The sequence below is a fragment of the Equus caballus genome, chromosome 16 (assembly GCF_041296265.1).
Source record: "Equus caballus isolate H_3958 breed thoroughbred chromosome 16, TB-T2T, whole genome shotgun sequence".
Lineage (NCBI taxonomy): Eukaryota > Metazoa > Chordata > Mammalia > Perissodactyla > Equidae > Equus > Equus caballus.
The window spans coordinates 36,257,564-36,280,951 of record NC_091699.1 but is presented as its reverse complement, the minus strand read 5'-3'; the positions used below and the strand labels follow the sequence as shown (position 1 = coordinate 36,280,951).

Genomic DNA, 23,388 nt, shown 5'->3' with positions numbered 1-23,388 from the left:
AGGTCATACATCTAAGGACTGAGGTCTGTATATTACTGAAGTCTATGTTTTGTTTAAGGATTTACTGCTTCTCTAGGTGACTGATGTCATTCATGAAAACAATAACAATAATAATAACAGCAGCAACAGCAAACATTTATCAACTACTCACTCCACGGCAGTGTGATAAATCACTGATGTTATCTCAGTTAAGACTCACATGATCTGTAAAATGGCAATAATGATACTACTCCCAACACACACACAGTGGCAGAGTAGCACAGAACCTAGGGCTATCGGAGGTAGACGAGAATGTGAAGCTGCCTTGTACACATAGAGGAGTGCTCATACGTATGTGTGTGTGTATGTGTGTATATGTGTGTGTGGTTGTGTGAATGCTTTAATCTCAGCAGGAAAAGTCAGCTGCGTATCTTGAACCCCTCATTTTCTTTACAGTCTCTCCAGACAATCTCCCTGAGTCACTGCCTACAGCCAACAAATTTAGGACCACCTTAAATTTGGGGCATAGGTCAAAATCCCAACTGGCTGTTTTGCAGAAAGTGACAAATTTCATATGGAAATTCAAGAGACCCAGAATAGCCAAAATAACCTTGAAATAGAAGAGCAAAGTTGGAAGACTCACATTCCCCTATTTCAAAACTTACTATAAAGTTACAAGAATCAAGAGAGTGTGGTACTGACACAAGGATAGACATATCGAGTAACGAAACAGAACTCAGAGCCCAGAAATAAAGTCATGTATCTACTATCAATTCATTTGTGAAAAGGGTGACAAGAGAATTCAATGGGGGAAATAACAGTTTTTCAAAACTCAGTTTGGGGACAACTGGATATCCACCTCAAAATAAAGACGTTGAACCCCTCCTCACACCACACACAAAAATTAACTCAAAATGCATCACAGACCTAAATGGAAGAGCTAAAACTACAAAATTCCTAGAAGAAAACAGAGTAAATCTTCATAACTTTGGGCTAGCAATGTTTTCTCAGATATGACCCCAAATCACAAGTGACAAAAGAAAAATATAGATAACTTAGACTTCATCATAATTAACACTTCTGTGCTTCAAAGGCTACCATCAAGAAAATGAAAAGATAATCCACAGAATGGGAGAAAATATTAACAAAGCATAGATCTGATATGGGACATGTATCTAGAATAAAAAGAACCCTTAAAACTTAAGAATAAAAAGATAAATAACTCAATTGGAAGTGGGCAAAGGATATGAATAGACATTTCTCTGAAGAAGATATATAACAGCCAATAAGCATGTGAAAAGATGCTCAACATCGTTAGCCATCATGAAAATACAAATCGAAACCACAATGAGACACCACCTCACACTCACTAGGATGGTTATAATAAAACAAGAGAAAACAACAGGTATTGGTGAGGATGTGGAAAAACAATAAGCCTCATACATTGCTGGTGGGAATGTAAAATGATGCATCCATTTGGAATGGTTTGACCTTTTCTCAAAATGTTATAGATGGAATTACTATCTGACCCAGCAGTTCCACTCCTAGGTATATACCCAAGAGAAAAGAAAACATATGTCCACACAAAAACCTGTACATGAATACTTACAGCAGCATTACTCATAAAAGCTAAAAAGTGGGAACAATCCAAATGTCCATCAACATTTGAATAAACAAAATGTGGTATATCCATACAATGGAAGACTATTCAGCAAGAAAAAGGTGTGAAGTACAGATAGATAATTGCTACCACATAGATGAACCTTAAAAATATTAAGCTAAATGAAGGATGCTGGTCACAAGACCATATGTCATATGATTCCATTTATATGAAAGGTCTGGAATAAGCAAATCCACAGAGACAGAGAGTAGATTAGGACCGCCTCGGGCTGGAGGAGGGTGGGCTGGACAGGAAGTAGGGAGTAACTGCTAATGGGTATGGGTTTTTTCTTTGGGTGATGAACATGATCTGGAATTAGATAGTGGTGACGCTTGCACAACTCTGTGAATACACAAACGACCACTGAAGTGTACACTTTATATGGGTGAGTTACATCTCAATAAAGCTGTTGAAAGAATCGGAGGCCTAGGGCCACTCCCATTTACCCACCCCAAGGACAGCTCTGATCATTCAGGCCAAAGGCTGGGGCTCAGCTGCCTCCGTAAGCCTGCCTCAGTTCTACTTCTGTATCTGCGTGCTATTAAAAAGAAAAATATTTCTATTCTTGAGGAATAATGAACATGATGAGTAGCTGGGCAGCAAGGTCCCTCCAGGCCCTGGGTTATAATTAACACAGTCACCAACTCACAGGCCAGTGCTGCTTGGCAGTTTCAATACTCTCTACGGAAGAGTCAAGCTTCTAGTCTGAGACCCCTCTCAGAGGAGGCAGGGTAGCCAGCCAGGGAACTGAGTTCAAGTGCTGGTCTCTAAATAAGAGTAAGAGAGCCGAGGGAAGATGGTTGGGGGAGGTGCGATTGTTAATGTGGTACAAGTATGACACGGAATTTCTCTCCTTCTCCTCAACTAATTAGATTTTCATTTTAATTAGGCTGACTCCATCTGCCATCCCTTCTTAAATCCATATACTAGCAAAACATGAGATTGCATTCAGAGTCCAAACTTTCTATCCAGTCAGGGTGAGCAGCAAAGAATTTAGGGAAGTTAGAATTTGCAAGGGGCTTATTTGTATCATTAATAATTCAATTAGCAGAGATATTACAGGCAATCTACATTTCAGTTGTAACAGTGCCCCCCTGCAAGAGTTAGCCCAGGAGAGGATCACTTCAGAAAAACGCTATGACTTTTCCATATAGCCCCAAGATTCCAGGGACATCAACTCACCAGGAAAAGCCAGACAGAAATCTAAATGCATGACTCAAAGTGCTCAATTCCCACTGGTAGTTACTTATGTTGCTTCAGAGGAAAGAAGACTCTCGAATATCGAGTTTAACATAAATACGTCTGTTCCCTCCGTACTTTCCAAACTTTAAATGCTGCAAGTTCTTTCCAAACTTGTAGTTAAAAAGAAAAAAAGGTTAATTGCTCCGACCCGCATAAAGACCAGTGCAGACTAGCAAATATGTACACACGCAAACATGCACACACACAGCACCTTGCTCTCTTTTGACGGTGCCTCAGATTTCTCATCAAGAATCTGGCAAGCTCGCCTGCTGTGTCCTGTAGTCATTTCCAACCTTGCAGCCTTCCCCCTCTCATACTTTCAGTCGGACGTAATTTAGACCTACGTGGATTTAAAGTGCAGCGGCCAATTTGTAAATAGCCCAGAGTTCTGGAGAGGGTCAGTAGTATGACCCTAAGGACACTGCCCATAAACTATCAAATCAAAGGCCCTCATTTGTTATATACAAAGTGCTTTTCTTTTTCTTTTCCTCAGAACGGCTTTAAACTTCCATGGCTCTTAGGAATTAAACGAAGATGTAGTAAAGACCTTAAAATGAGGGCCTAAAGGAAAAAAAGGAATATTCTTCCTCCTCCACCTCCAGTTGGAGTTCCGAATCAACTTCCTAGTCCTGCTGTTTCTGGGCCAACCACCCCCACCCTTCTCTATTCCTCTCCTCAGAACCAACTGCATCTCAGCCTGTTCCCTGGTGGCTCCGCCAGAAGGGAGCCCTCCTTCATGCCTGGGACCACCCACAGACTCCTGGCTCTGTTTGGACAGGAGGACCCAACTGCAAAGAGGGAACATCTTGCCTGTTTCCAGAACGGGGGTGAGTCACCTTGGTTCAAGCAGTCAGATCTCAGCAAGAGTTACACCCCTGACCCTGACTGTCTTACTTGGCCAGAGTTTGGGTGGCATCTCGAATAGGGGCGTCCAACAGCAGTAGATGGACCAACGCTTGGCTGGCCAGAGCATGACTACCCCTGGAGGTGTATAAAATACAGACTTCCAAGGCCCACCCCCATAAATGCTGATTCACTAGATCCTGGCCCAGTAACTGAGTATCTGCACTTTTTATGCTTCCCTGGTGGTGTAGACGGACAGCCAGGTTTGAGAACCACTGCTCTAGAACCAAGACACTAACGGTAAGGCCCTCAAAGAAGTGAGACGAGGAGGAAAGATGCGAAAAGACATGTTTCTTGACACCAACACCACAGGATTCTTTCTGAGTGTGTTTTAGAAGAGGAAACTTCCCATATCTTGGGGTACGTGGAGTTGGTCAGAAGAATAGGGTTTAAAAAAATAAAGTGAAAACTTTGAAAGTGCACAGATTTGGCTTCTGGTTCCACTGAGACTGACAGACACAAGGTCCAGTTCCTCCTCTGTGACTTAGGAGCTGGGAAATCTTAGACAAGCCTGAACCCCAATTTCCTCAGGTGATAAAAGGGGATGGCGAGGCCAAGAATGACCGTGGTAATCGCTAACAATTACCTTGTGTGCACTTTGTGCGCACTTTTTGCTGGCCGCGGTTCTAACATTACACACATTAGTTCACTGGGGAGTTGTGAGTATGAAGTAAGATATTTTATGTAACGTACTTAGCATAGTACCTTGTACATTGTTAAAAGAGTAGTCATTGTTATGGCTTTATGGCCTTACTTGGCCAGAAAGACGACTGCCCTACTGTCTCTTTAAACAGGACCAAAACATTCCACTTGCCTCCAGCCAACAGCTTCCTGGCTACCACAGCCCCCTCGCCCACCTGACTCTTGACTCAGTTTTTGATGTTGCCCCTACGACATACATCTTTAGCTTCTGGCATGAAAGGCTCTGGTTAAAATAAAACTACTCTCATGTAGCAAAACACTTTCCTGTTAGACATTCATACTTCAGAGATAATTTATTTTTCAGACCAAAATTGCCTAATGGGATCCTAAAGGGTTTAGGATGAAAAAAGAAGGGAAGTCAAACCTGTAAACCCAGGTAAAATTTGCATATCCTTTCAAGGTAAGGGTCTTCATCTTAGGATCACAGACACCTTGGAAAAACTATTATAAACCATGCATTCTCCCCCCAGAAAATCCTACGTGGGCCTCCACACACATAAGATATTCTGCATGTTATTTCAGGGGATTTGTTCCACTGAAGGCCAGCAATGGATGCCCTTGGAAAATTGTGGCCTCGAAGTTAACAATCCATCAAAGGTTGGCAAACTCTTTCTGTAAAGAGCCGGACAGTAAATATTTTCAGCTTTGCAGGTCATGTGGTCTCTGTCACAACTACCTGACTCTGCCATTGTGAGGGAAAGCAGCCACAGATGACAACCAAACAAATTGCATGGCTGTGTTCCAATAAAGCTTTATTTACAAAAACAAGAGGTGGGATAGTTTTGGGTTGTGGTTTGTTGACTCTTGCTTTAGAGTTTTGCTGAGCCACCGTGGGTAAAAACTCACTCGGGGAACGTGTAGGACCAGAGCCCGTCAGAGAGCGCGGCCTGATGCATGGGAATGCCTTCTGCTCTACAAGGCCCCTCAGTCCTGGCTGAGCACCTTCACAGAGTACTACTCTGGCTTTCTCAGACCACGGTGGTTCCAAGGAGGCCCTGCCTACCTCTCATCCACCTCTGGACCCCAGACTCTCCAGCACCACGTCCTCTGAGCTGTTAAAACCCCTCCTGTATAAATGAACTTAACTACCTAAACAGTATTTACTTTCATCCCTGAAAAACATAGCTCCATACACAACGACAGGATTTGAATGGAAGTGATTAACCTAGTGGTATTGGTTCATCCCAAGTAGGTCTTGGAGGGGATAGAGAAAAAGAACAACACAGCCTAAAAACCCAGAGCAGGCCTAGGTTGTCCTGAGTAATTACATGAGTTACTTGAGTAGGGTTGCCAAAGGATAGAAAATTGTCTTATTAGTTTTGACAAATTGCATCAGAAAACACCACATCTTTACATGCACCATGATTAAAACATAATCCGCAGACAGCAGGATCTATAGACCAGCCACTCTATTATCCCCTGTGGGCATGTTTTTTTAAACAATCTTTTAAATAATATACATCACTGTAATCAGATGCCACCCAAAGATAGATATGACATTATTAACCACAGAGAAGAGCCTGTTTCTCATCCTTCCTCCGCTAGAATTGTCCTACCCGAGACACAGGATATACATCTGGGCTGATAATTAAACAACGTTCAGGGTAACTATTCTGCTGACTGTGTGGTCGCAGACTGCCTTTTGTATCCTAAACTCGAACTTACTCTCAGATAATGTGTGTAAGAGGGATGTGGGTGAAGTCACCTCGATACCCAGACAGAAAGACAAAAATCAGCTGATTCAAAAACCATTTGGAATTTTTCAGCCCAGCTCCCAATTCGTTTTCTTCATTTCCCGAGGAATCTCTTCCTAATGTAAAATATCTTCCTGTTGACATGGTGGGTGGGGGGGGGGGAGGTTGGCAGTGGGGGGAGGGGTGGAGGGTGGGGGAGTATAGAAGGAAGACTGGTTTTCATCCAGAGAAAACTGTTAGCTAAAGAACAATAACTTGAAGTAAAGAAGTCTGGCCCCCAAACCCACAGCCCACAGGATGAGCACATTTAGCGTCCGTTTAGTCTGCAAGCCTCAGGGCTATGTCATAAAATTTTAAAACCCCTGCATGATCTAACAACTGTAAATTCTTGACTTCACTCTATCTAAAAACATCCCAAGGAACATTACCACAGGAGAGCTTCAGAGTAAACAAGGGGGTATTTTTCATGGTACACCCCCGTACACCCAAGCCATGCAGAACGTCAGAACAACGCATCCTTCGTGGGACAATTTTAATGCCAGTCATCAGCCGCCTCATCACCTGAAAAGACATTTGTCCTCCAAGCATTTACATTTACTTGCTGACATTGCCAAAAGAATGCTAGATGAAGCAAGCCTTTTACTAGATAAACATTTGGTTTTCATAAGGTAAGTTCTTTTCTGCTAATGGAAACAAACCAAAATGCCACTATTACATTTTTTCACTGGAGGTGAGTCTAAGAGATGTCTCCGAGACACCGACGGGCGGGTGCTGCCGGGGGCTCCGGTACTTAAGACAAAGGAAGGGAGGGCTGCCCTGTGCTGGGAAGCCATGTTTGGTTTTGTTTTTAGGGCTCTGTCGGAGTTTCCTAATTAGGAAGAAGCCTGGAGAACATCAAGAGGTCAAATATTTATTCGTGGAGAAGAGGCCAGGCTTGCCTAATGTGCTCTCCCGATGTGTAGGTGAGTCACTTTCAAAGGCAGCCAGAATCACAAGCTGCTGAGTTCATAGATGGCTGCCAACCTTAGCAGTTAGGTCTCCTTCCCGAAGCCGCACGCATCTCAGCTCACCGACTGGCCTGGAGGCACAGCGTGGCACAGCGGCAGGACGCCCGCTTCCTGAGAGGCCAGCTCTGCTCACTGCCATTTCAGAAAGCCGATGAATGCTTCTCTTTCCAAGGGTTGATGCATGAGACCTGTTGGCCTGGAAAGGTTATTACCTTGAAGAATGCTGGGAGTCGAGAAGAGAGATAGCTAGGCCCTACAATGCTAAATCCGTTCCCTTGGCTCCAGAATTTTATTCCATCCCCCACAGGTAGCTCCTTTTCTCCTCTTTGCCTTTCTTTCCCGTCTTCCTCCCCATTCCACCCCTACACCTTCACATCAACCCTCTAACTTCCTTTGAATAAAGCAACGCCATTTTTTCCTTCTTGGTCTTTAATCTGTCACTAATTGGGATCAGTATTTTCCAGTTACATAAAGAGTGCCTGTGTGGCTTTATAACATATGCTGACAAATCATTTGGCAAACACTTTCTTTTGTTGCAACAAACTGCACTGTGGAGGACCGTAGCATTGGCAACCAAATATGTACGCTCTTAATGAAGCAACAGAGATAAGAAATCCATCTCAACACTGACGGTAGGCTCTGGGGAGCCAGAGTCATATTAAAAAGGAAAATAGTGATCTATTATATAGGATGGATGTTTGTTGGAATGGTTTCCAGATGGATCCAGGAGGCTCCAGAAGAGAGGTTACTAAAGAATTATGCGAAGTTCACATGGAGGGTGTTGTTAAGTCACAAACAATTTATTTTGGAGGACTTTGCTCCAGCTTTATCAATGTAATTAAAACTTTATAGAGTGCTTCCTAAAGAGGGACAGGGCACCAGGTTAAATGACAATAAGAGGTGAAAAGCATTCTCCTTTGAGAAGAGACGATGCTTCTTTTACTAACTCATTGATGATCACAGAGAATCCGTGTGTGTCAGGCACTGTTCTAGGCCCTTGGGATACATTGGTAAATAAAAGAAAGATTCCTGTCCCTACATTTCATGCATGGTGGGACGGGGTAGACAGGCAAAAAATAGACCAAATAAGTAAGTAAATTATACAGTATGTTAGAAGGTGGTTAAGTGCTTTGCATAAAAGAAAGACAGTATACCAGACAGACTTGGAATCCCAGACAGGAATCTGATCATTTGAAATAGACCAGGCAAAGATTTTAAGGAAGTAAAGGCATTCCAGGCAAAAGGGACATCTGATGCAAAGGTCCCGAGGCAGGAGCAGGCACAGCATGGTCAAGGATCTGCAAACAGTCCGGTGTGGCCAGAGCCGTGAGCCTGAGAGAGGGTTGTGCTGAAGGAGACTGAGAGGAACCAGGGGTGAGGCACAGGGCCTTGTGGTCACATGGTGACGCAAAGCCCATTGAAGAGTTTGGCTTTTAGACTGAGGGAGATGGAGAAGCCATGGGAGGGTTTTGATTAGAGATCTGAATCATGTTTTCCCAAAGATCCCTCTGGAGACTAGGATGGAAGGGAGCCTACGGCTCGAATCCAGGCAAGAGGTGATGATGACCAGCAGGGGGGTGGTGGTGGGAAAAGGTCAGAGTCTGCATATTTTGAAGGTAGAGCCTACAGCCTTTTGTAGTGGACTGAGTGTGAGATGTAAGACAAAGAGTCAAAGATGACCTCAAAGCCATTGGCCTGAGAAATGGGAGGAACGGAACTGTCATCAGTTGAGATAGCAAAGGCTGCCGCTGGAACAGGGAGAAGACCAGGAATCCAACTTTGGACACGTTAAGCTTGAGAGGTCTACTAGTCATCCAAGAAGAGAGACACACTGAGACAGCCACTGAATATGCAAGTCTGAGTCCCAGGAGCAGTCTGGACTAGAGATACAAAGCTTCCAGTCTGCGGCATATGGAGGATTTAGAGTCAAGAGAAGGGTAAGCTGACCACCATAACAGGCATTTTATGTACCAACTCCCCAAACCCAGAAAAGTTTTTGATGCCCCCCACTGTCCAGGTCTGAACCAGAAAGCTCTGTAGACAAATGCAACAACAGACAGAAGTGCAGAAGCAGCAAGTCCTATTCACCCCAAATCACAGTCTTGGTCAGCTGAGACTTCAGTAAGATAGAGCTATGGGAAAGCCCGTGTGCATCTTTCAGAGAGTGCAGAGCGGGTGACTCTTGATTATTTTGAAAATTACATGGTACTTCGAGAGAAGGAAGATAATGGGAAAAAGCAGCATGAGGTCTAGAGCTCCACTGTGAGTCAAAACAGGCAAAATAAGCAGTTACCTGAATTAAATTCTCCCCTTCACTAATCTCAGTGGAATTCCTATTTCCTGCGCCTACTAAGTGCTCAGGTCTCCCCTGGAGAAGGCTCTCCTCTCCCCTCCCCACTCACTCCCTGGAGCTTGCAGAAGTCATCTGGGAAATATCTACCCCTCTAATGCAAGAAGCACTTTATTTATACCTCTCATAAAGCTCTGCTCTTCACATTTTTCTCTATTGATTGATTGATGCTATCTTGTTTTAGGGAGAATTTAAGGCAGCTTATGAGAATGCATAAAATACAAGATGGCATAAATTAAAAATAGGAACAAAAGGAAAAGAAAAATGAGGACGGGGACGTGAAATGGATCCAAGAATGAGGCTAAATTGCATACCAAGAAGACGGATGGGCCACAAATTTGGCTCTTAGTTTATAGCAGCCGATGTGGAAAAGGAAAAATTATATAATTACACAACTCGCTGCGTCCAAAAAGCAAAATCAGTCCAAGCGTTCTGGAAAAATTAAAAGACTCACATGCGTCCCAGACAACATCACTGGATCCCTTCTTGTCGTCAGGTACCCAGCTCATGTCCTGCTATAGGAGCTTTTCTACGCATGGCTGTGGATAAGCGGATGAATGAATAAGCAAGTAAACTCATTCACCCATTCATATATCATTCATTCTCTTATCCCATGACTATTTCCTGAGCATCAACCACACGGTAGGCATTGAACTAGGTGCTGGAGACAGGCTGGTAAATAAAACAAACATAGTCGCTTCCCACGCGGTTTTTACATTCTAGTGAAAGAGTGGGACAAAACACAAGCAAATCAACAAGTAAAGTACAAAGTGCCTCCTGCTTTGAAGGGAATAGACAGGAGACTGAGATTAAAATAATGGGGCGTAAGCTATGGACTTTGACTGGGTGTGGTCAGGCAAGGCCAATCTAAAGAGGTGATAATGGCTGAGACTTGAAGGAAGAAGGCGGAGGCTATGTGAAGAGTCAGGGAGCTTCAGAAGGAGCCCTGTGCAAAGGTCCTGAGGCAGAAAAGAACTCAGCACAACTGAAGTAGAGCCACATGTGGCCAGAGATCACTGTGGCTCAAACACAGCAGACAGGGCAGAAAGTGGCATGAAGCGATGCATGGCCAATCAGATCAGGCAGGCCGTATAAACCTCAGGAAGAAGTTGGTTTTATCCTAAATGCAATGAAGAGTTTTAAGCCAGAGAGTGATACCCAACACCCACTGTGCATTTGAAAGACCACTCTGGCTGCACACTGCAGAACAGACAGGAAGGCAGGAAGAAGGAAGATCAAGGAAGAGGCTGTTTGCTGTCCAGGCAATGAACTAGAGGGGAAAAAACAGAAGAAAAGGAGGAGGGTAGGTTACAGATAAACTGGAAAGGATTTGGACTCATCCGGATTTGGCAAGTAGTTGGGATAATTAGGAAGGAAATCAACAAAGGGAGGAGTCAAGAACAGCCCAAGGTTTCTAGGGCAGAAGTGGTGATGATGACAATGACCAGAGCGGCAACAATATCAGTTAACAGAAACTGAGGCCTCCTCTCTGCTGGGCTCTGTGCTAAGCACCCGGTTTGAATGATGTATGTCATCATCCCAATAACTCTGTGTGGTCGGTACCATTATTACTGTCACTTTACAGATGAGGAGACACACAGATATGAAACGTCCAAGATCCAAAGACTGTACTTCCAAGAATAAAGGTCATGATGAGAATCCTGTGTGTGTGTGTGTGTATGTGTGTGTGTGTGTGTAACACAGTCGTCTGGCACCTCCCAAACTTTCTGAATTAGAACACTAGGGGTGGGGCCCAAGCATCCTTCTCCTTAAGAAGTTGCAGGGGTGACCAAGAGCAGTGTTAATGCAGGTGTGCACTGACTATTGAAGACCCATAGAAGAATGGTACTCTATTTGGCCATGTCTCCAACAATAAAAAGTTACGTTCAAAGTACAATTAATTGCTGACAAAGTGGGAATAATTATTTCTTTCTTTTTGTTTTTGCCTTCATCAAGTTCTTAAGTGCTAAAAATCAGCCAACTGTTTCTCTGGGTTTTTCTTTTAGCATCGTGGGGGGGTGGGGGGAGGGGCAGAACCACTGGGGAAGGAGGATGAAATACACTCACTGAATTGTTCCAGAATCTTTCTTAGAAGCTCAGACCAGGAGTGGAGCTAACAGATTTTTCGAGGGTAAACGTTCAAGGTTTTGATTGTCTCCCAAATTTAAAAGTCTTACTCCAGATAGTTCCAGATCAATGGCTTTCCAGGCGATTCTATCACCTGCTCTGGCAAGAAACTCCCACTGTTGGATACGGTTGTCTGAAAGCTCCTTCTTATATCTAACTAAAATGCCAGGAGCTGTTATTTAAACTCATTTCCTTTCAACTGCTAGCGAATATTCAAAAGAGTTGGACTGGATCTTCTTTGAAGCAATCCTTCACGTGGGATAAAATAAAAGACTTTTCTGTATTAGTTAGAAGAAAAAGAAAGGAATACATAAACTCAACAAAAAGAGAAAAAGGAGAAAAATTGCTCTCAACTTTCATTCCCAAGGTTGTCTTCCAGAGAAATATAAATTGATTTATCACATACACATGTTAGCATCTGGAGTGAAACTACAACTATAGTTATGATGAGAATTGTTGAATTTCGGAGCTGGAAGGAAAAGAACATTAAAAAAACAGAAGCATATATATTAACCATCCACTATAGTTTTAATTAGATTTTCTCATTTCAGCCTCCCAGTCATCCCACAGGAAGGGATTAGCATGCCCTTCTGACTAGAGATGAGGAAACCAAAGCTGAGAGAGGTTATAAGACACGTCCACAATCAGGTCACATTGCCCTACTGTGCAAGTCACGGAACTCAAATTCTGAGACAGCTCTAGTGGGAACTTAGAGCCACAGTCTCAACCAAGGACAATTTTGCCCCCCAGGTGACATTTGGGAATGTCTGGAGACATCTGTGGTTGTCCCACTGGAAAGGCGGGAGTGCTCCTGGCATCTAGGGGGTCATCCAGCAGTCAAGGAGGCTGCTAACCATCCCACAATGCACAGAACAGGCCCCACAACAAAGAATGATCTGACCCCAAATATCAATAGTGCTGAGGTTGAGAATTTGGCCTTAGAGAATTCTCCAGTGGAATTCTTCGCATCTGACAGGTTGAGAAATGGAAGCACAAAGATTTAGCTGCAGAAAGATGTTTATACTTCTCAACTTAATAACTCGTTTAATTATTATCTTGAGCTATCTAGAGAGAGTTTACCTTCCTCCACGAGAAAAAATCTGATGGATTTTATTTGGCATTTCATAGGTCTAGTGAAAGTTTTTTTAGAAAGCGTTCAAGGAATAAGCATGATTCCTTTCCTTCCAAGGGCAGAGTGAAAGCTTGCTTTGAATGCGCTCGGTTATTACTGTCTAGTTCTCCTTAAAGGAGCAGGCTAGATTCAGTTGTGAAAATGTCAAGCAGTTGCTACCTGGCAGATTTTTCACATAGTGATTAAGAGCCAGTGATCCAGAACCAGATGGTCTGAGACTGAATCCCAGCTCCACCATTTATTAATTGCATAACCTTGGGCAAGTCACTTAAAACTCTTTGTGACTCATTTTCTGAACCTGCAAAATGGGGATAATACAATTCAAACTTCACAGGGCTACTGTGAGAACTAAAGGAGTAAAATGCTTAGCACATAGCTGGTTTTGAGTGTTTGTTATCTTTATGATGATGATTAATATTATTATTATTCCCTTGGTGCGATAGGAGAATGGCAGAAAGTTTTGGATATGAGAAAGACTTTATGAATAAATAGAATTTTTAAAAAATGTAAATTGTCCCCAAATTCAACTTTGGGCGTTACAATTTCTTAAACTTCGGAAGCAAACAATGCTCAGATGGATGATAGATACAAATAGGCCCTTTGCAACTGTTCCAAGGGCTAAATGTGTCAATAGATGTCTAAATAAATAAACAATTGCACTGCCTGAGCACTTACCATGCGCCCCGCACTATGCTATGCACCGCTTCACAATGCCTCCATTACTGCCGGAGCCGTGAAGCAGGCGCTCTTTTATATCTTCCTCTTACCAAGGAAGAAAGCAAAATTTACCAAGGTTAAGGATCACGCTCAAGGGCACTCAGCCAGTTTATGCAGCACCAGGACCAGAATGCAGGTACACTTGACGCCCATCTGAATGTTTAACCACTGAGTTATGTGGCCTCTGCCTGTCCTTTATCCTGGGAACAAAAGCCCAGTGTGATCTGAGGATGCACAAAGATAAGTCAGTTTCCTTTTAATGGACTTGAGCAACATACAGTGTTGTCGAATTATTATTATTATTGTTATTATTTTTTGGCTGCTGCATTTTCTATCTAGGCTTCCACTAAGTGCTATAGCTTGAGGAAGCCTAAATAAAGCACTCACATCAAAGGACACCTGCTGAGATACCTTCTGGAGAGCATTTGGTCTGCCCAGGCCCTGGAGAACAAAGGAGGAATTGTATAAGCCACATTCATCTTGGAGGCTGTGGAACAACACCACCTATACAAAGGGTGGCTCCTGGAGACTAAGGAGGCTGCCAGCATGGGAGTGATAAGTCCAGCAAGATGGCCCCAGTAATTGGCACCCCTTCTTCCCAGGTCCAGGCGTGTCCAGCAGGAAAGTCTGCTTCCTCAGAAAAGCCCACACCACCACCCTTTTCAGTTCTCCATGTGACACCTCTGTGGATGAACATCTGATATTCAAAGCCAAAGGCTGGAGGGACTTGGCAGTCCTGAACACGAATTCTAGAAGGAAGCTCTTAAAAAGCAGACCTGGCCTGGAGCAGTTTCACAAGTTGGAACTGGTGAGTCTTCCGGCCACTGCTGAGCACACAGGTCATGCAGCATCTGGGAGTTCTGGCGGGTTCTAGGAAAGTCACAAAATCGAAGCACAATCTCCAAAGCACATAGACGATGCCAGGCTTGGGAGCCAAGACTGAAAAAGTATGGAGAGAACAGGATGGTTCAGTTTCTGAGTGGCACATAAAACAATGGAATGGGGTTTGAAGGAGACATTCTCTGGCGTAGAACCTTCTCTTTCTTTTCAACACATCATCAGACCAGGACTCAAGAGGCCCAAGACATTGCTAAATAGGGTTATTTCTGCTCCTTCTATCTTATATTATGTTCTTATTATTTTATTATTTTAAAATAACTTCTCTAATTATACGCTCAACGCATAAAACTCAAAAAGAAAACACCCACAGGCACGGATATATGAAATGTAAAAATCATCCGTAATCCCACTACCCAGGATCATCTCTCTTAAGATTTTAGTTTATACATAGTTCTAGTGATTTCTCCAGGAACATGTTAAAACAAAAAAAAAGGGTCTCAAATGACACCTTCTATTATAAAGGTTTTCCCCATTTATGAGCATATGATAGCTTCTTATTCTTTTCAATACTTTGTTACATATATAGTTTCTTTAGGTCTTTAAAATAATCCTATGATATGGACAGATTAGAACAATGAGACCAAGTGGTAAAGTAACCTGGCTAAGCAGCCAGAGATAATACACAAACAAAAGGAGACAGCTGTGTTTGAACAAAACTTTATGGGTACTGAAATTTGAATTTCAAATAACTTTCCTATGTCACAAAATATTATCCTTGTTTTTATTTTTTCTAACCATTTACAAATGTAAAAAATGATCTTAGCTTACAGATCCTGCAAAAACAGGCAGTGGGCCAGAAAAGGCCCTCAGATCAGTGGTTACTGACCCCTGATCAAGAATACTGGTATATGGTGGCTGGCCCCATGGGGGAGTGGTTAAAGTTCCATGCACTCCGCTTCAGCCACCCAGGTTCGCAGGTTTGGATCCCAGGCATGGACCTACTCCACTCATCAGCCATGCTGTGGAGGCAACTCACATACAAAAAATAGAGGAGGAATGGCACAGATGTTAGCTCAGGGCTAATCTTCCTCAAGTCAAAAAAAAAAGGGAGGAGGATTGGCAATGGATGTTAGCTCAGAGCAAATCTTCCTCACCAAAAAAATAAAAAGAATACTGGGATATGTGTTTTCTAAATGCATCTTTCCTTATAACCTTTTGGTGTTCTATTCTTGAACTTCAGGAACAAACTGGCCAATGCCAGTGACATTTCCGTGTCTTAATGTAATGATGGTAAAAGACTAAAGAGATTTAAAAAAAAAATTTGCCAAATCTTGGGGCCAGCAGTTGAAAAATACAAGGTGAGGAGACAGATAATTATACAAGCTAATGTTGACTGAACACTCACTACATGCCAGCCATCAAGCTAAGGGCTTTACAGATCAGTAAGGATAGGAGGGCTCATGCCACGATAAGAAACGAACCCAGTAGCTCACAGCTTACAACCACTCAGGTTTGGTTCCCTCTCATGCTGCATGTCCACTGGCCTTGGCTCAACCCCATGGTCTTTGCTCCTGAATCCGGGCTGATGGAACAGCCTTGACTCAGCAACATTGCCAGTCTTATGGCAGGGAGAAAGGAAAACATGGCAAACCATGCCAAGAAGTGACACACGTCCCTTTGTTCACACTTCAGGAGTACATTAAATAACCATGCTGAGATCAATAGGACTGATATATAAAATCCTCAGGGGGTATGTGGAGGGGCAAATATTTGTGAAAATAACAGAGTCTACAACAATAACTTATTTTATTCTCATAACAATCCCTTAACACATAAATTATTTTCTCCATTTTACACACATAGAAACTGAGGCCCAGAAAGTTAAGCTTGTTAAGGTCACATAGCTAATAAGTTTAGAGCTAGCATGTCACCCCAGATGGTCTAACCTCAGAATTTATACTCAATTCCCTGGACTCTCCTGCTTTCTGCAAACACTGGACAGATGTACTAACATGAAAGTCATCTACCAGTAGGTATTTATAACTGTCCCTTTGACCAAAATACTAAGCCTGTGATCCCAATATGTCAGACAGCATGACGGAGGGTCTCTAAGCTGTGCCTACAAGACATTGAGGAATGTGCTGGAGAGAAAGGCTCCTTCCTAGAGGTAAAAATATTTAACCGAGCCAAACAGGTAAGACTTGAAACATCATCATTTCACGAAACAAAATAATGAGATAGAACTCAAATGTGTTTGGAGTTATTGTGTTTTAAAACAAGAATGCCCTAACTTCTCATACAATGAAAGAGCTTTGGCATGACCAAAGAAATATATAATGACTTGACAATGGAATATAATGGCATTTTTGGAAGCTCTGCATGAAGCAAATATTGGACCAAAAAAAGAGGAAGAGCAGAAAGAGACCCAATTGTGGAGTTCCCACAGACTGTACCTGGGGAGCTCATGTTTCCGTCTACCAACGACAATCAAAGGATGCCTCATAACTCATTACTAGGACCAACACCCAAAACCCTATAGACACCTAATGATTTCACTTGGTCATACAGAAACCATCTCTGTATTCTTCGCGAAGGAAATTTCCATCAGATACATGTATCTACCTGTTTATTGAGTATTTACATGTGCTGGCAACTGGCCAAGTGCTTTATACAAATCTCACAGCTCCGTGAGGTAGGCATTATTATGCCATTTTACAGATCAGGAAACTGAGGCTTGGAGAGGTTCATTAACTTACTCAAAATCACAAAGCTAATAAGTTGCAGAGTTAGGATTCAGTCCCAGATTTCTCTAACCCCCAACTCTTCTACCCAGTCTTCGACAGTGCCCTAGGGATCCAGCCACAAACTGCCATATGCTCCCAGGATGCTTTTGGCTCATAAGTTATGAATCTAGACAAAATCTTCACTTGGAAAGGAATGGTACATGTGTTGGGATCCTAGACTGTCAATCATCACATACACCAAGACAACAGTGGCTTAAACAAGAGAAAGTTTATTTTTCTCTTGCCTGACAGTCGGAGGAAATGCAGACAGGGCTGATGTGGAGATTCCACGGTTTCAGGGACCCAGTCTCCTTCTCTGTTGTGCCCTCATCTTTACAGTGTAGCCATCATCACAAGTCAACGATGGTTTATTGCCACTATGGCCACATTCCTGAAGCTGGGGAGGAGAAAATAGAGGTGGGGAGGGCTTGCCTTCTCCTTCTAAGAACATGACCCAGTAGTTTAACTCATCCATTGGTCAGAGCTGAGGGCCATGGCTTTGCCAAGCTGCAAGGGAGGCTAGGAAATGTAGTCTTTATCATGTGTCCTCCTAAATTTCCGCATAAAGACAGGAGAATGGATATTGAGAGAAGAGAAGCAGTGCTGTAAGGAATGGGGCACTCAAGGCCTTATCATGAGAGACAAGAAGAGAATTAGTTCTGCTGCTTTATCCAGCTGAGTGCTTTCCTTCCAGCAGCACAAAATAGTAAGAAGGAGGAGAGAAATGACAAGAATTATCAGAACTACAAAGTGGAAGGTGTGATAGAGAGAGGAGAAGAGACAGAATGAGGTTCCTCTATTTATCCTCCCACCTCCAAGTAATAACATTTGGCACCTCCCTCCTGCACAGAAGTGGTGTGCGGAGACTTAAGAGGATAACGACTTGGGAGGAAGAGAGTCCGTCGCAGGAGGCATTGCCCTGAGCAGCCCAGCGCTCTCCTGCCTCTGCGCAGGAGTTCACCCGCAGGCAACCTCACCGAGTGATTGACGGTATTTCCAAACACCACCACTGGGAAATTGCTCACAAATGATTCCTTCTTTCTAAACCCAGGTAATTACTCCTGCTCTTGCTTTCACTAGAAGGAAAGTCACCTACCCTAGGGCACTGGTCTCTTGGATATTATTTTTCAAGAAATATTAGGAAGTGGTCAGGTCAGGATCAAGAGGAATTAAAAAAAGACTTTCTCAAAGATTACCATAAAGAGAAAAACAATAAAAGCTATAATAAGACACATTATTTCAATGTGCCAGGCACCATGTTTAAGTGATATAGATAATAATATGCAAACATATAAATTAATAACATATACATGTATGTGTGTATATTTTTACACACACATATACTTTCATCTTCAAACTCCATTTTACAAAAAAAGAAACTGAGGCTCAGCGAGGTTGATCAGGTGTCCCAAACATGCACAGCTAGTACATGCAAGAGCCAGGGCTTGAACCCAAACTTCTTAGACTCTAAAAACATTAAGCAATGCTAGCACCTATATACACTGCAACCACTCCACCCCCAGACATTGCCATAGCAGCTGTGGCGCCTCGAGTGGATAAAAGCTATTTAAATACATGGGGACTTCACTCTGTGTATCAGAGGCATTTCTAGGAAATTGCACTAAATTCAAAGCCTGTATAAAAGAGTCATAATTCAGGGAGTGGCCCGGTGCTATAGTGGTTAAGTTCACATGCTTCACTTTGGCAGCCCAGGGTTAGTGGGTTCGGATCCAGGGCACAGACCTAGCACTGCTCATCAAGCCATGCTGTGGTGGCATCCCACATAAAATAGAAGATTGGCACAGATGTTAACTCAGTGACAATCTTCCTTGGGCAAAAAGAGGAAGATTGGCAACAGATGTTAGCTCAGGGCCTCTTCCTGACACACACACACACAAAAGAATCATAACTTAAATGAGCTCATCATTTTAGGGAATATTCTGATAAAGCCTTTTAAGTATAAGAGACTCCTTCTGCACAGTGTGTACCTGATAATTCATTGTTTCGCACATTTTTATTTTCAGACATGGTATTCAGTTACTTTTAAAGGGGGAAGGGGAGGTATTTACATCTGCAGAGATTTCAATTCTCTTGCAGCTGTGGTTGGATTATAATCATTCAAGAACTGGCTGTCCCATTTCTGCACTATCCAAAAGGTTGATTTTTTCTTTCAACTGAAGAACTAATGTAAATAAGGGATGCAGGTCAGACGGGTTAGGCAGCAAACCACACAGCAAATGCCCCACCTGAACAGGGCACCAGTTACTGAGTTTCAACCAGTGCTGCAATGCTGTGAGCCCACTGCAAAACTGACAACTTGTAAACATTAGCAACTGATCCCATTCTTCAAGAAAACCCTTATGGAGGGGCTGGCCCCGTGGCCGAGTGGTTAAGTTCGCGCGCTCCGCTGCAGGCGGCCCAGTGTTTCGTTGGTTCGAATCCTGGGCGCGGACATGGCACTGCTCATCAGACCACGCTGAGGCAGCGTCCCACATGCCACAACTAAAAGGACCCACAACAAAGAATATACAACTATGTACCAGGGGGCTTTGGGGAGAAAAAGGGAAAAAAAAATAAAATCTTTAAAAAAAAAAAAAAAGAAAACCCTTATGGGACAAACACATTGTGGGTCTACTGCTGCCTATGGCTGCCATTTTGTTTCGACTTACTTGAGGCTTAAGATGTTCTGTGAATTTCATTGATTCCGGTAGTAAAAGAACAGAGAGAGAGAACACGGATGAAGATTAAGTATACAGATCTCTGAGTTAGCCAGATCCAAAATCTACTCTTGACTCTGACACCTATCAGCTGCATGACTTCCCATGCCCTCCTAGCCTCTCTAGACCTCTGTAAAATGGGTATAATAGATATACCTGCCTCTCAGGGAAGCTATGAGGATTACATGTGACAAGGCACAACACTTCATACATGAGAGCCAATTTCATCAATACACTTATTTTCACCTCTAACTATTTGTGGAGTTATCAAAACCTCTTCCTGTATCTCAAGAAACATCCTCAGGCATTGACTCTGCTTGATCACGCACCCAACCACAGTTCGTGGAAGCCTTATGTATGCCAAGAGAAGCATGCTCAGTCAAGGGATACTAGCAGAATAAGGCTTGGTTCCTTCTCTTGGAAGGTTCAGAAAATCTCCAGACAACTTATATGGGGCCACAAAATCACTGTAAGTTAAGGGACCACAAAGATTATTTTTCAAATCCTTAACTTACGGATGAGGAAACTGAGCCACAAGCAGTTGAGGGTCATTCAAGGTTAGACAAGGCCCATAGCCCAGAGGAACTTTCACAAGAGAAAGCTCTTTTGATATGACACAATGATTTTTCCTCTGTCCTACCAGCTATCACCTAGGTGACATCTACAATCTACAATGAGAACTAAAATCATGGACCCACCTGACTCAGTTTCAAAACCACACTTGTCCAGCAGGTCCAAGACAATCACCTGAAACCAATGTGTAACATAAAGAGTTCACTGGGAAAACTCCTTCCCTCCCTTCCTTTCCTCCTTTCTCATTCCCATCCTTCCTTCCTTATTTCAAAAATAAATATCCTTCCCCCGAATATAAAAGTCACTCTGTGTAGCTCTGGCACGTTTAATATCCATTGTTTATAGGTTTGGCACTTTCATGGCACCTCTAGCACCATTTAATATAGGCCCTCTTCCAGGTGTCATGAGTCCCTAGTGTTCATGAGACCGTGAAACAATGACAGAAGGAAAGTGATGATTTCTCTCTCATCCTCCTTCTCACAAGCAGGTTCATATTGTGCAAAGTACAGGAGGGTTCATTAGTCCTTATCAGCAGAAACTGACACTCCACCCACAGCCCTGAGAAAGCAACTCTCAATATTGTAATCAATCTATGTATATGTAAAAGTAAAAACACTTCTAAGATAAATAGTGCTATAATAAATCAGTGCTGATATACAACTGGCAATTAATAAATATTAATTGGCTAAATAAATGCAGAACAGAGCAGAATTAAACAAGCTAAGTATACACAGAAAGTTCTTTTGAAAAAAAAGGGAAAGAAAATTCCACTACCCAGACACCACCATCGTTAACATTCTGGAATAGTTCCTTTTTTTTTTTTTTTAACTTATACACATTATTTGTAAAAATAATGAGAAACAAACTAAACACACAACTTTACAATATATCACAAGCATTTCCCACATCATAAAAATCTTAGTAAATATCACTCTTAATGGCTACATTATTTCAATACGTTAATATTTCAGTCCTCTCTTGCTAGAATGTTTCATAACCTTATTGCTAGATATCTATGTTACTTCCAGTTTGCAATTATGGGAAAAAAAGAACATTGTTAGTACTTGAGTGATACAGTTTCTTCTCCTCCCCCTCCCCCTCCTCCTCCTCGTTCTTCTTCTTCGCTATTATTTCCTTAGTAAGAATTTCTGGAAATGACATTATTGAATCAAAGGGCATGAATATTTTTCAGGCTTTTCATAATATCTTGCCAGAAATTTTGCACCAATGTGTATTCCCAATAGCAGTGTATGAAAGTGCCTATTGCCCAGCACCCTTCAGCAGTCAGTATCATCATTGGCAACTCAAAACAAAACGAAACAAAACAAAAACCCAACAACAACAAAAAACAACTTTGTGAATTTAATAGGTAAAATGCTATCTCTTTCGTGTTTTAATTTGCACTGCTTTCATTGCTGATGAGCTGAACTTTTAAAAATCCCCATGTGCCATGTGGATTCAGCTTCTCTGCACTTTTTGTTCATATCCGTTGCCCATCTGGAAGGCACTTTGAAAGCAAATAGTCATCGTTTGTGAAAAAGAGAATAGGTTTTGCTCCCGTCCTTTAATCTTGTTTTTCCCCTTTAACTTCATCTTCTTACTGCTGATCCAAAAGTAAACAGTGAAGGTTAATGCCAGAGAATCTATTTCCACCTATAGAAGAGGGACCTGCCTCTTCTTCCCCAGATTAGAACACAATTATTGCTGAACCGCTCGTCCTATGTGCTGTCCTTCTTCTCATTGCTTAGTAGCCAGAGCCCACAGATGCCAGTGGGAGAAGAAAGCTCCAAGGGCTCAGAGGCGGATGGAAACTGAATTCCTACAAGAGGCACCACTAACAACCACCTCCAACAACAGCTTTCAATTAGAAAGAAGATTAGAGATCTGTCAGAACCGATTTCAGCATCCATCACTTCCCCTAATCTGCTTCTCAAGAGGCATGGAAATTGGTACTGCAAGATGCTGGCCCACACCATGCTGCTATGCCCCCTGAGCAAGACACCTCAGCAAGCTTCTCATAGAACGGGACGGAAACTCAGCATGCAGGAGCTCAGCGGCCTGAGGAGGAAAGGATCACCTTGTGACAGAGCTGGGCATTAATTCTTTAGAAACATTTCTGTTTTGGGGAAATTCACTAGGCACAGAGTGAGTAGTTGAGCTCTGCAAAGTCACAGAAATGTGGGTGTTCCAGAGGCAACAGAACAAAGAATCCAATGTTAACCATACAAGATTCAATTAGAGACCTGGAATAGCGTAGATAAGATCCCTCTAGCAGCGCCCCTCAAAACAAACACCTTCACTGGGAATGACAAACAAGAAGGAGCTGAATTGTTTTTCATAGCATGCCCAGAATTAGCTGCAGAAGCTCTGGGACACTGAATCTAAGCTAATTTGCCTTGAAGGGTTCATTCTTTGCTGGAGTGAAAATCAACAGCGACTTTCCTTCACCTCGCTGTTGTTAACGAAAGGCTGTTTTATTTGACTTTTTCATTCATAAACCTAACTTCACAAAACATTGATGGAGCTTACCCTACCTCACAGGCACGGCATCATAAAGAGACAGGTAAGTATTGGATGAGGGGCTGCTGCCAATCACCAATGCTGTTATGGTCCCTCTGCACCTAGACGCTGCTTCACCTGGCAGTGTGGTCAGTGCCTGGCTGGGACTGAAATGAAACAAAATCTCCTTTGTATCTCCTGCACATGAATACTTACAGAGCTGATCAAACACCAAATGCAATGATCAAGCCAGCTAGCTTCAGCATCAGGCAGACAAAACTGGATTGAATTCCCAGCTCTGTGCTCACCAGTTGTATGACAATGGACAAGTTAATTATCATCTCTTTGAGCAAATAAGTTACTAGTAAATGAGATCAAATAAGACTATTTGAACAGTGCCTGGGACATGGTAAGAATTGAATAAATTATTATTATTATTGCACTTCCTCAACTTTAAGAGGAA

At 42.6% G+C, this 23,388-nt stretch overlaps 1 protein-coding gene across 5 annotated transcripts in view; it reads right to left on the bottom strand.

Moving 5' to 3' along the window:
- The window catches only part of PRICKLE2 (prickle planar cell polarity protein 2), a 314,495-nt gene that overhangs the window by 220,860 nt on the left and 70,247 nt on the right, over window positions 1-23,388 (bottom strand). For 2 of the 5 annotated variants that reach the window (XM_023620120.2, XM_023620121.2), the window contains exon 3: window positions 14,290-14,452. The exons of the other annotated variants lie outside the window; for them this stretch is intronic. In XM_023620120.2, coding sequence (XP_023475888.1) covers window positions 14,290-14,452 — 163 coding nt within the window. The remainder of the gene's footprint in view (window positions 1-14,289; window positions 14,453-23,388) is intronic. 5 annotated transcript variants of the gene reach the window in all.